The sequence below is a fragment of the Gavialis gangeticus genome, unplaced genomic scaffold (assembly GCF_001723915.1).
Source record: "Gavialis gangeticus isolate Ggan-Ray unplaced genomic scaffold, GavGan_comp1, whole genome shotgun sequence".
NCBI lineage: Eukaryota > Metazoa > Chordata > Crocodylia > Gavialidae > Gavialis > Gavialis gangeticus.
Window position 1 is genome coordinate 5,488,463 of NW_017729009.1, and position 14,078 is coordinate 5,502,540.

Sequence of the window (14,078 nt, forward strand, 5' to 3'; positions counted from 1 at the left end):
ACTTGCTTACCTGCTGGATAACATAAAATCGCCCCATAATAAACCAAGAAAACAGCTAGAACTGCTGTGTGAGGATTATTTGGTGAATCACTCAGTCTCCTTTTAATATGATATAACTGATCATGGCAGGTTTTCATGTGTACTGCAGCTTTCTGATTTTTCATTATACCTTTCCTAGAACCTGACTGGTGGTGTGAGTCCTTCAGACCAAATGACTGGGTGATAACCCCTGTCCCCACTGATTCTTTCTGAAATGCATGTTAATCTCCAGCACTGTGACTTCTAAATAAGGGAGAAAGTTAAATATCACTGGTAAAAGATTTGTTTTTCTTGCTGCTTCAGCAGATGTTTGAGCAGTTCAGTTTTCTTACACTGTAGCCCTGGAAAGTCCATCCAGTTGAAGTGATGTCCAAATCTGTGAGCAGACCTTCCAGTAATCATAACAAAAGGAGAAACTGTGTTCGTAACATCCTAGCAGACATTTATGACAATTCAGCTACTAAATTCCCAAAGAAACACTGTTATGTCCACAAATATGAATGTTCAAGAATTATCTGAATATATTTAAAATATTTTTTTTAGATTTTCTTTGCCCCACAATTATTTTTGAATAAGACCATTAAATAAAAGACAGTATAATATACACACATCACACCAAAAATAAGTATGTGCTATATAGTCTCCAGTTTGGGCATAATGGAGGACAGAATTCCCAAGTTCTGTTGTGTAGGTAGATGTTGGGATACCTGCAAATTTGCGCTCTAAAAGTAGCACCCACCACTTTCTAAGGATGTGGTGCTATAAGGTAGAGTAAACCTACACAGTAATGAAACACGATGTCTAACGCATGGTGAGAATCTGAGCTCATAGCGCTGACGGAGATTGGTGCTGTTACTCACTGGTCTTACTGAATACTGCCATTTTTAATACAGAAAAATATTAGGGTTAAGAATATTCCTTCCAGTCAATGCAACTTTCTCCGCTTTAAGTGCTGTTCAGATACAGTGCAATCCTTTTCAGAAGCAACATGTTGCTGCATGGTGCTGTGTTGCTCTTAAGTGGTGCTTGCTGTTACAGACAGTGCCATTTTACTGCCTGGGTGTGAAAACACTCCCACAAGAAATACTACTGGTGACTGGCTGTTGCTCTTACCAAGTGGTGTTACAGATGAGTGTGAGCTTCAAGAAGGGGACAAGCTCCTTTGACATGGTTTTGTTGACATGTAGAAGTATGAACATATACTCCTCTTCCAAGATTGTAACAACAATTAAAAATGAGACTACTATACATCTATATGGTACCATTCACCATGACAAAGTCAAAGTCACTTTATACAAATTATTGATGGTAAATAGCTGATTCATCAGCTAAGGAAATGTAGCCATTTTTCTATACAGTGTAATGCCTGTTTTAACAGCAACATCACACAACAGCCTACTGAAAAGGAAAAGTACCTCATCCACCACCGAAACTGCTGGCAAAATTTAGAGTTGGAAAGATAAAATTATCTGAATTTAAATGAGTTCTAATGTCTTCAGCAAACACCACTCCTATTACTGAAAGAGATAATGGGATTTTTATTTAATAACTTCAAGTGGCTTGGCTCTCAGTTTTATGTCCTACCAGAAAGACAGTCTTTCTAGCAGTTCACTGGTCCTTAAACACCAGGTGAAAGGCAGAGGTTAATGGAGAAGATTTAATACTGAAGACCCAAATCCACCCTTGATTTTTTTTCCTTTGGAGATTTCTGGAAGCTCTGACCCAGCTCAACAAGTACAAATGTTTGCACATAGCAGGAAACTTCATTGCACTATCACATTAACTACAGGCTCTTTAATGATGCAAAATTTTGACCAACGTCTAACACATTGTACCCGCTGAGAATAAATTAACATAAAGGAAAAGCAAATTAATTTGCCCTCTAAGAATCTATTTTGTTAAATGCTCTAGGGAGCTATTAAATTAAGCTTGCTGCATGCTGTACACACATTGCAGAAACAATTTCAATAGGCATTTCCAGACAGTGCATATGCAACCACAAACTTTTCAAGGACTATTTGCTTCTGGGTCACTATGTTTAGCTGGAAAGCTTACTTTTCTTTGCCATGGAAGGAAAACCATTTAGATCTTCTTGTTCTGTAACATCATGATCAGAGCTATCATGGGAATTGTCCTTCATGACACTGTAGTATACTGGGATGTTATACTGAGTGGTGTTTTCAGTCCTCTTCTGCTCACATTTGCATAATTTTCGGAAAGCAGCTCTAAATTTCTGAGACATCAGGTTGTAAATGATGGGGTTGATGGCGCTGTTCAGGTAGATGCACATCCTACAGAAGAGGAGGAACCAGATGTTCAGGTAAGGAGGGTCCATGAAGGAGTTGACCACGACCAATGTGCGATAAGGCATCCATAGGACAGCAAAGAGGATCACTACCACAGCCAACATCTTGGTAACCTTGAAGGTTAAGGGAGGGGGGGAAAAGAGCAGCTGATGTTACATCTTCTCTAACAGAATCTTTCAACTTTAAAAACTCTATAAAATATCACTTCAAGGACTGTGCATCACCTAAGCTTTATTTCCCCTTATTTTAAAGGCTTACAGTGGTACACAGATATTGAGCAACTTCTCTGCATTTCACCCCATGTGAACCTATTTGATACAAGTAATAGTTCTGTGGTGGGTGTCCCATCATCATTCAAGACATTTAAAACCCTGTTAAGAACAATCCTCCTTTGAAGGAGATGAACTGGAAATGCCCAAGGAGGTCAGAATTTCTATGATTGAATGCAATTTTGAAAATTGCTTTTAACAACAACATTTGATGGGGAATCTATCTTATGTGCAGAGCTGAAAGACTAAGCAAGAGGCACTGAAATTACTTTGCAGATATAATGGCTCATTCAGACCCCATTGGCTTTCTGCTCGATTTAAACAGTTCAAATACAAATGATTTTGCCAGTCACTGGTGTTAGAGCACCCAGTGTCTTGCATAAATTCCCAGTCTCTTCAGACAAAGGGGGTGAGGGGGGAAGTTGCATAAAGTAGCTAATTAACATTTTTTAAAAAGATGCCGCATACTAGGAAAGTGCAATGTTGACTCAACAGAAACAAGAAAGTATTGAGGATCCAAAGCTATTCTCTCTCTCTCATATATTTTAAGCCTTTTTACTTGTATTGGAATTCCACAATAATACTAAGCAGTTACAGGCAACTGTTTCCCTGATTGATGATTATAATTTGTTCGACACTTATTTATTGGATACACAGGTTGCAAAGCACATGTTTATAACAGCAGTGAGTGTGTATTAAAGGTAAATGCATCCCTAAATGTTAAAACAAGAGAAAAAAGGGTGAGTGTAATTTTTCTTCTGAGAGCACATTTCTTTCAAGTTCATATCCTCTTTTCCGTTTCTTTGAAAATATGTTTTTTACTTGGTTACAGGTATCATATTCCTCTATAATGCTCACTGCTAGAATTTTGATTGGTGAAATGTTGCAAAGTGGCACGTGGAACTGAAAGGGATTACAACCAGGCTTGGAAGCCAAAGGAAGCCTTGTGCATGCAACATTGTGGTGGCACAAGCACACTTATTGTGCCTGGGCCATGTAGAATGTGCTGTCTTCTGCCAATAGAGAGCGTGTGTTTCAGGTCAGTGATGCACAATAACAGAGCAGCAAAATAGATTCCCACATAACTCACATTGGTGATCTGGGAAGAAAGAATTCTGCTTCTGTCTCCAGAGGCATCAAAGCAACAAAATACAGAATAAGTGCCCCAAGCACTTTTTGCAATTGCCACATAACTATGTATAGCAATGACAAGGTTTCTTTTCCCCATCTTTAAATATGTATGTAAAATATATATTCCATTATATACTAATTTAACATATAACATATTGAATAATTCCCAAATAAATGACAAGACAGTTTGCAAAGATTTGCTATTTACCACTGCTGGTGATGAGAGATGCATGATGTCCTGAGGATGAGGATGAGGAGGAGGGTGGGTTTTACCAATTCCAAAAATGGTAATCTTGAGGATGAATATTTGCATGTGCCAACCAGGAAGTTGCAATCAATAATGACAATGAGGGTGCTGAACCTGATGCTAATGATTTTAATAGCTTAAAAAAATCAACATAAGAAATATTGTTACAGCAATTAACTGGGGTAAAACACTCCTCATAATGAGGAACAAAGCATCCACCTAGAAAAGTAGTGGTCAGCATAGAGAATCAGCCCAGCATGGAGACAAATGCACACAGAACATAGGGAGAGCTCCCAAGTTATGCGTTGTGTGTGAAAGGACCAAAGCCAGGGATTGAGCTATCTATGCCAACCAGTTGGCCTAGAATGTCTAACATTAGCTTTTCTCTGTACATGGTCTGAATAGTTCCCACTGAGTCTGTGCTTTTACCTGCTTCTCTGGTTTGCAAAGATTCCACTGTTGGTTTGACAGTGGTTTGTTTCTGTAAGAGAGCTTGAAATTCCAGGTTGAGCAAAGCTGTACAATCAGCTGAAACCTACAGTAAAATGCAACCAACTGCCTGTCTGAGGCAACCCTGAGTTCAATTTCATTCAACATTGTATTCACCTCTACAAATATTTGTTTTACTTAGACTGGTCTCCTGTGTGCATAGAACAGACTATGCTCCTTATTAATTTGACTAAAGACAAGCACCCTTGTTCTGTTTGAACATACATTAAAGGAATTGTTGTCCACTAAGATAAGCAGAAAAATGAGTATTAGAGATCTGGGGCTTGGCCCAAACCCATTGAAATTAATCAGGGTTTTTCCATTGACTTAAGCAAGCTTTGGATCAAGCCTGTGCTGGAAAGATGCCTGGGAGAGTGAAGTAAGTGGCTACAGAACACACTGACTAATCATCCTTTCTTTGTAATTGTAATTAAACAACTGAAGTACAGTAAGCACTAAATCTTGGCTATGAGTGTTAAATGGGGAGTGTAAGGAGGACTTTTAAGTGAGAGAAAATGTATAAAGCAGGTTGGATAACTATTTGATAATGTCTGATGACTGTTATGAAAGAAATGGTAGAAAACAGTTATAAGATGCTACAGTTGTGATCTGGTAGCATGTTGCACTGAATGTACACTGGCAATAAATAACCATAAGGCACAGATCAATTGCGAATCAGGCCTGGTACTGATCTGCTAAAGCAATTTTAAGCAACAGTGATGGCCCCCCGCCTTTTTACATTGAGGAAAGCAAAGACATACAGTGTACCATCATCCATGGAAAAAATAGTCATTGGGGGGCCCTAGTTCAGTGTTTAATAGGGGGGAGGTGGGGGCTGGAGAGGAAGCCAGTCGAATCATGAGAGATGGTGTCAGCTGTCCACTTCCTTAGACTAAAGGAGGAAAGCACCTGTTCCTATACTAAGTACAACTCTGTTCTTTAGTAGGCGGGAGCTGTTTTACTGACTACAGGAAGTTGCTGCAAAGCAGGACAGGCTTAAGGGGTTGATAGATCTAACATTTTCTAACATCTTAAATTCTCCTCATCATATTTCAATTAAAAATAAGCCTAATCTACCACATAGGTGGGCATGTATAAGACGGAGGTTGGGGGAGTATATCTGTGAAAATAAAAACCTCCTTGAGATGGTCCCAAACTACAATTGAATCATGCTCTTAGAGAACCTAAACAAGAAGTCTAACTGTTATCTTACTGGAGAGAGTTGGTGAAATTAGACAAAATGCTCCAAAGAACATTGATAAACTCCATATAAAAGCCATTCAGCCTCATTTACAGCACAGAGATACTTACCTTTAACCTGAAAGAAGGGGAGTGGGTGACAGTAAGGGCTCTGGTAGGCAGAAAGATCAACAAGGATCTCTAAACAGCTCAGATGGCAGTTGTGTTAGATCCCAGGTAGTAGAGATGAGTGAGTCAGACACATACCAAGAGAGAAGGATGAGATAAAACATCTGAGATGGAGCTTTTTTCTAGTCTAAGTAACTCCCTCCTACAATAATCTTTCACTTCCAGAAACTCAACTGTCTCCTTTGACTACAACTACCAGCAATCAGCACCATAGGTAAAGGGTCAGCCCTCCTCTCACACAGAAGCATTTGCTATGGTATCTTTGCTTTATTACTATAATAAGGCAAAAAGTTACTGGTAATCTCCAACTCATGGCCATCTCCTTGTCCCACATAGGATGTCTTGAGCATAAAAACCACTATTGTTCACTTATTAAATATCTCTAAGTGTTCACTTATCACTTACTAAATATCTGTAAGCAAAAGAAAATGACACTTTTGAGCCTCACTTAGTCTAGATATAAAGGGTATTTTGCAACGTGCATAGACTGCACCCAATAAACCCTAAATATATCCAGGCTGTGAAGGCAAAGTCTAGTCCTAGCATGTTGATGTCACAGTTGTGAGCAGCCCTGAAAACCTGGAGGTGGTGTCTGTGGGTGTTCAATGACCATGCTTGCACTGCCCTTTGAAATCAAAGAGAAAGGGAAGGATAGGTCACCTGCCCATCACTCCTCACAGCCCTCTCACCCTCCCTTCAGATTGGCTCTGGTGTTTTATCTGTCAGTCACTCAGGGTTAGTGAAATAATAGAGCCCATAAGCCCATAAAGGCATTTTTAAAGTGTAGCCAGGAACAAGTATTATAGTTGCCTCCAAGTGCTCTGTTTGCTGACTCAATGTCAAGTGTATACATGTTGGTAGGAGCATAAGTACATGCAGGAAGAGACGTACTTCTTAAAATGTCTCTCTTAAATGCCTTCTGCATCCCTATTCCGTCAACAAGGTTCTTCTCTTGTTGATGATTTCCTCGTAGGCAGCTCCACACAAAATAATCACAAAATTGTCCTCGCCTAAACCTCACACCATTCTCGTAGTAAAGCAGAAATTCAGAGGGAAGTTTTCCAAAAACCATTACACACACAATATACAACATCTAATTCTAATGTCTGGAATGATGAGAGCTGTTTGCTGTAATGAGCTAATCCACAACCATCTCTTTTAAAGCCTGTGCCAAAGAAAAGTGGCAGAATTTATTCCACTGGGAAGCCCTAAGAATGAAGTCCATTTTAATTTACAGAACAACTGCACTCCAAGCTGGGGTTCTCAAACCGTGCTTGAATTGGCACCTCGGGTTCCAATGCAGCTCCTGGCAGGGCTTCTACCTCTTTGTATTATGAGTATGTTTCCACTGGTTCCAGGTTCACAGCTTGCATTATAGGGCAATCATTGGGGCTAGTGTGACCAGCTTATTTTGAAGAGATTGCTTTTGCTTTGCAATCCCATTCAGCATCTCCTTCCCTGCTGAACGTCACCTAAAAAAGACCTCCAGAGTGTGGTGGCTTCCCATCACTCCTTTCTTCTGCCACAGTCCTGTTTTAAGTAACCGCTTCTGAGACTGTGAATGTCATCCTGTTTCCTTTCATTTACCCTAGTGTCCACAGATATCTGCTCTCTTACCTTCATTTCATCTTAGACCATCAGCCTCACCTGATACATAAAGGTATATATTCATCCTTGGAGCATTTTAAACTAGGCTGTAGTGATTTAAAGACATTCTACTGCCTTTCTTATCACTATTATTATCTGATAAAATAATCTTATTTTTTTATCTATCAGATCAGATATTTATAAACACCTGATAAGCAGATCGTTTCCATAGACCTATAAACCAAGTAAGGCCTGAGACTTTTGCTTGTCCCTGCTTTGGGCTTTTGTATTAATGGCCTGGAAGCAGAGTGGTTAAGGTATCTTGTTATGTCTCCACAGGCTATTGAATCTTCCTTATGTCTTTTATATGTCTCATGAGAAGAGCCCAGCACTTGTAAACCCTATAAGATAGCAATGGAAGCCAACAACAAAGCTTCCATTCATGTCAGTGGTGCAGGATCAAATCCTACATTGGGGTCAGCAACATTTGGGCAGGGTGCCAAAAACCCCCTCAACTTCAGCTTGTAAGATGTTGGTGTGCATGTGGCACAGGAGCCACGAGGGGCCCAATCCTTGTTTCATAGATTCATTCATATTCATTTATAGATTAAGGGTCGGAAGGGACCTAGTAGATCTTCTAGCCCGACCCCAAAATGGCTGTGTAGCCCCAGCCATTTTCCACATGTGCCAAGCAAAATGCCTTTGAATGCCATACTCTGGCACCTATGCTGGGGGTTGCCTCCCCCTGCCCTACGTTAATATAAACCCAGATGTTTTGAGGCATTAGCCAATTTCTAACTAATTGGGACTAGAATGAAACTTTCCCTATGGAAAGGGTTTCTTGCATTTTCCTTTTCAGTGTCTGGTGTTGGCCTCTGCTGAAGATGTTATACTTGGATTGCTGCTCCAATCCAATACATCATTTCCTATGTATGTTTCTAGAAATGGTGAATTGCTTCTCAATAAAGCCTCAAGATGTAATATGGGGCCCTTGACTCAGACAAAAAGAAGATATAATGCTAATCTGAATCTACAGTAGAAACAAGCATCAATGTTATAGGTGTTGGGTGACCCTCAATAGTTTTTTTAACTATGGTTTGGGTCAGATATAGTTTCCAAAGGTGTGTGACCTTCTCTGAACTCTGGGGCTGCAAAACCAGGCTGGTATACTTATGTGAACAAGATTTCCCATGAGCTTTGAGGTTATGTCCATCTCCAGATGAAACTGCTGTGAGAACAGCTTTGCCTTTGACGAGTCAGTCCCTAGCTGAGAAGAATAAATTAAAATTGTAGCCTTTAAAAATAAATGCTTCAAAACTTTTAACAGTTTCTTTTAAATTTAGCTATGTCTGAAGCTTTTGTTGAGAACCTGGAATCACTTGTCCTACTAGTAAAATACAACCATTCCTGGGGTTGAATGTGTCAGCCTTTTAACAGTACACAATAATACCAATGTTCACACCACAAAGTGAAGAGGAATTAGTGTCCAAATGAAAATGCACTGGCAATGCAGAAAGGCAAATGACTATTATATAAGGGGATCAGCTATGATACTGGGGAGAGGCATTTAGTTTGATAAAAGAGGATTGATCTCATATGATCAAACGTTTTGGCTTTGTGTCTCATTCTAATGACAGAGGTTAGTAATACATTTTTGAAGCAGTTATTAGTGAGATTGAGACCAGCTTCAAGAAGGCTCATCACACAGTTGTTTGATAATAGTTCAAATGGCAAAATGATGCATCTTCCTCTATCACTATCTTTGTAAACAGCTATGCTTTGAAGAGCTGTGAAACAGGAGGATGCCGTAAACTAAATGCAGTTGGAATCATATGAAATAAAATCTTCTAAAAATATGGCATAAGAGAATGTTTTCAGACACACATCCCATCTAGGTAGCTGTGCATCCAGGGAGAGTTTTTCCATCTCAATGCTCACACTGCTTGCTACAAGAGCATGAAAAGGGTGCCATGACAGCAGAACCCCCTAGTCAAACATGCAGAAAAGCTATTTTGGACTTAAATATATTATACATTGGTCAGATACAGACACTTGATCAATCACAGGCATTTGAAACAATTGGGGGAGAATCTCTTGAATGCTTTGCCAGTAACCAGTTTTTCTGTGAGGTATTTTTGGTGGCTTTTATCTTTTGCAGATCTGGTGTAAGTGATCTGGGGTACAGGATGTCATTTATTTTATGTTTGTACAATATGGGGTACAATATGGGGCACCTTATGGGGTACAATGGACCCCAATATCATCAAGGGCCCTAGATACTATTGCAGTATGATGATATGCAGATTTAGATACACATGAAATAGCTCAGTGTCATCTGAAATCCTTTAACGCCCATCAAATAGGAGGTTATAAAAATCCCACATATTACACTGGATACACTTAGACATGCCAATCATTCTGTAATTTTCATTTACAAAGGATCCTAGGGGTACATGTACATCAAACAAATCACAGTGTGGCCCTAAGGGGACCATTACTCTGTAAATGATTCTCACTAACAGGAGGCTCTCAGGTGCTTCCGCTGAGTTTTGTTTCTCTCTCTACCTCTTTTCTTTCTTTTTTTTTTCTTTATAAAAAAGCTAGAAGATAAATCCACAAAGTAATATTTAGCTCCCTAATTCAGGGCCTGCTAAACTCTTCCATTATTGTCTTCTCTCCAGTTCTCTTTCTAAATTCTAATAAGTGTACTGAGCTCTAACCAATTTGCTGTTAAAGATGGATGGATCTCAGATATTAAAGAAATGTTTTTCTACCTCAAAGGCTCATTGGATAATAGAAAAGACTAATCAGGCAAGTAGTGTGAGCTTACAGCATGACTACAGGTAAGTCAAAGTTTGGCATTTGAACAAATGACTTGGATATTCTCCAGCTGAGAGGTTGGGTTACTTGGTCTCCTGGCAGATAATGGACAGTGTCACTCCATGGACCTGATTCTCCGACTCTGATTGATGTCACTGGAGCTGCTCCCAACATTTACCATTCTAAGTGAAAGGTATATCTGGTCCTATTTTTTTCAGCCTTAACCATCCCTCCAAATCTGTAGAGCATTTTCAGGTGTTTTTAATGTATGAAAATGGTTTGCTGTCAAATTTAACAAGATGGCAACAGAAAAAAGACAAAAAAAGCAGGTTTTAAAATTTTTTCATGCCCTTTTCTTTCCATGAAAATGGAACCAGGGTGTTAGCAAAGTAAAAGAGGCTGCAGCAACTGAGAAACGGCCAAAAGCCTCACGTGCTGGAGCTGTGCAAATATCAAGGGTGCACATTGTCATTCCCCACAGTTTATTTCCCACCTTTTGATTGCTCCCTTCAGCGGCTGCAGGCCTCAGACATTCCCCCACTTGGTCCTTCCCACCTGTGTTTTTGTCAGGTTGCACCTACAACAGCAACTGTGTTACGATCTCTGACCCCTCGTGGGGCTGCTGCAGCTGCTTGCAGGGAAAAGGATATGAGGAAAAAGCTCTTTAAGTGATCTTTACACCATTCAGTCAACCTGAAAGGAGCCACCAGTTGTCAGTTATGCTGGTGGAGCTCAGCAGGCACTTGAAAGATGTCTTCTTACTCCCTGTCTCGCATGCCTCTCAGGAGAGAGACTGACAATACCAACATTTAATTTCCACAGTAATCCATTTTCCCTGTCAGAGAAGTCCTAAGCAAACTGCACGATTCAGTGGAGTCTGCCTAATTCAGTGGATACAGAAGGAGGCAATGAAGTCTGGCAGACAGGGCTAGGAAGCAAGAGATGTGCACACTTCTGCCACTGACTTGCTTTGTGGCCCTGTGCATCTCACTGCACCCTCCTGTGCCTCTGTTTTCTCATTTGTATAATAAAGCACCTTTGTTGTGTGACACCAGTTCATCTTTATAAGATACTTTGAAATCAACAGGTGAAAAGCTCAGTAAAAGAGAGTATAATCATCTCAGGTCTCAGCCAGTGACCCTCATGTGACAACAAACCAGAAAGGCCATAAGAAACAAGACAAAAGGAGAAGTTTTAAAATATTATAAAGGCCTCATTAGGAGTAAAGACGGCAGCATGCCAGTGTGTTTCCAGTGTTGAGGAACGCTGTGCCTTGGATGCAAGAGGGGTATCGACAGGTCTTGGGAAAGCAAACAGTTACAGCTGAAATGAATGGAAAATGTTACAGAGAAAAGCAGCCCTCCGTGCCTGCACTCGGAGTTGTATACCTTTACCTCACCCCACATTCAGCAATTGAGATGGCTGAAAAATTCCACATTTTGAAATCTGGTGCTATAAAAAAAGGCAGATACTTCCTCCCACATCCTGCAAAGTGCAAAAAATATCTTGTTTTCCAACCAGCTTCACACAATCAGCAGTATCAAGCTACAGTGTTTACAAACTCGATGGGCCAAATTTAGCCTGGATTTAAGCACATAGGATTCTTTCAGAGAAGTCAATGGAGTTGCACTGGGCTAGATTTGGCCTCAAAAATGCTAGTCTTCCACCTAGCTCCTGAGTGCCAGCCTGCCAGTGACAGCTACACGCCTTCCAAGGAGACCCTCAGTTACAGCTTACACTTCTAAAGTCTTTTATTTTCATTTATTTCAAATGCTGCTGTTCCTTTAGAAATATGTGATCTAAGTCATTCTAGGGGAAGGGGAAAGGCCAAGAGTTAAACAGAAAGGTGAACACACAGCATAAGAAATCAGACTACGGGACTCTGCTGGATTCAGCCGGAGTTTCACCATCATCTGTTTGTTGGGTGTAACGAACTCCTGCTTAGATTCATTTAGTACCTTTTGCAGGACAGTCCTGCCTGGCAGCCAGGGGCAGGTTAGCTAATCTGGCATGACAAGTGAAACTGCGGGTGTAAAAAGGAGGAGCTCAGTGTAAGACGGGCTGAGAATGGGGCCCGCTTGCCTGCAAGCACAAAAGAGCGAAGTCACAAAAAAGTGGCAGCAGCTTCCCAGTGGCAAGATCTGCTTCTGGGTTTGACAAAGCCAGTTAAACCCAAATGGGAAAGTTGACCTACAAAGCTGGACCTGGCAGCTCGCTGGGTGTTGGAAAGGGAAACCCCGGCTCCTGTGACTGACCCCCGAAGGAAAGGGCTCTTCGGGGCGGTGCTGTGCAGTAAAGAGCTCGGATCTGACCAGCGGGGAGGTCTGAAAGGAGAGAGGGGAGGAGAGCGCACAGGGCGGGGGGAGCCGGGACCAGCCCTGCCCGCAGGGGCTCGGGCACGGGGGGGACGAGCTGCTACGGAGCCCGGAGCGGGGCTGGTGCCCCCGGAGGGAAGGAGGAGGAAGGCGGGTTGACGGCACCGGGGCGGCCCTGTTCCTCCGCTCCCCGCGGCCCGGCTCGGCTCGCGGGCAGAGGCTTGCTCAGCACCAGCCGGCTGCGGACAGCGGCGCTCATTAGCAGTCGCGGAGTAATTAGCGATTACCCGGCAGCTATCCCAGCCGAGCCCGGCAAGCGCTTTGAACCGGCTCCGGTCCGGTGCACCGTGGGGTTGGGGAAGGAGCGAGGCAATGAACCAGCAGCCCCCGGGCCGGATCCGGGGTCCCCTCCTGGGCCACCCCCGTCCGCCCCGCGGATCCTGGGGCTGGGAGCGGGGGGCTTAGCGGGGGCAGCTGCTTCGCACCCTGCTCCCCCCGCAGGGCTCCCCGCCGGAGCCGCCGGAGCTGCTGCCCCGCCATCGAGGGCCCCGGGGAAGCCGCGACCCCGCCCGGGCCGGGCCGTACCTGCCTCCTGGAGCTCAGCGCGCCCTTGTTGCCCCGGCAGGACAGCTTCATGGAGCTGGCGGGCTGGCCCTGGCGCCCCGAGCCCGGGCGGGCGTGCTGCGGGGTGGCGGGCAGCGGGTTGCTGAAGAGGATGCGGGCGATGAGGCCGTACAGCACGGTGGCCACCCCCAGCGGGATGACATAGAAGAGGGCGAAGTCCAGGAAGTAGATGGGCAGGTAGAGGGTCCTGGAGACGCGGTAGCCGCAGCTGACCTGCGCCCCGTCCGCGAAGGGGACCCGCGACGTGTCCACCAGGAAGAACCACATGAGGCAGTAGAGCGAGGTGAAGAGCCACACGCCCGCGATGATGCGCTTGGCCCGGGACACGGTGCACAGCAGCTGGGCCTTGATGGAGTGGCAGATGGCGATGTAGCGCTCCACCGTGAAGGCGGTGATGGAGCAGGCCGAGATGTTGATGCCCAGGTACTGCAGGTAGGTGATGCACAGGCAGCCCGCGTAGCCGTACACCCAGGACGCCACCACCTCGGAGATGTTGGGCAGCCCGGCCGCCAGCAGCACGATCAGGTCGGCCACGGCCAGGCTCACCAGGTAGCAGTTGGTGGGGGTCACCATGTGCTTGGTGCGCAGCACCACCAGCACCACCATCACGTTGCCCGCGATGCCCACGCCGCAGATGAGCAGCACCAGCAGGATGGTCGCCACCTGCAGCTCCAGCGGCGGCTGCGGCATCTTCCCCAGGGTCTGGTTGGCGCTGCCGTTGCCCGGGGACGGGCCGAAGCCCCAGGTCTGGTTGTCCATGGTGCCCGGGCCCGGGAGCGGAGTCCCCGGCTGCGCTTCACGTGTCCTGAGCGAGGAGGGAGGGAGGGAGGGAGGGAGGGAGTGAGTCCGGCCGTCCCCGCCCCGCGGCCCGGCTCCGCGCCTC

The 14,078-nt window shown here is 43.9% G+C and overlaps 1 protein-coding gene across 1 annotated transcript; it reads right to left on the reverse strand.

The window, feature by feature from the left end:
* Nucleotides 1–464: 464 nt before the first annotated feature.
* Nucleotides 465–13,998, reverse strand: LOC109292435 (thyrotropin-releasing hormone receptor-like). Its single transcript, XM_019509851.1, has 2 exons — nt 13,157–13,998; nt 465–2,458 (listed from the first exon to the last, which is right to left on the reverse strand). The coding sequence occupies exons 1-2, from the start codon at nt 13,952–13,954 to the stop codon at nt 2,078–2,080; spliced, it is 1,179 nt and encodes a 392-aa protein (XP_019365396.1). The 5' UTR covers nt 13,955–13,998; the 3' UTR covers nt 465–2,077.
* Between the last annotated feature and the right edge of the window lie 80 nt (nt 13,999–14,078).

Coding starts and splice junctions, on each gene's coding strand:
- LOC109292435 (XM_019509851.1), bottom strand. CDS start 13,954: ATGGACAACCAGACCTGGGGCTTCGGCCCGTCCCCGGGCAACGGCAGC. Junction 2,459..13,156: donor CGCTGAGCTCCAGGAGGCAG/GTACGGCCCGGC, acceptor TTAACCTTCAAG/GTTACCAAGATGTTGGCTGT.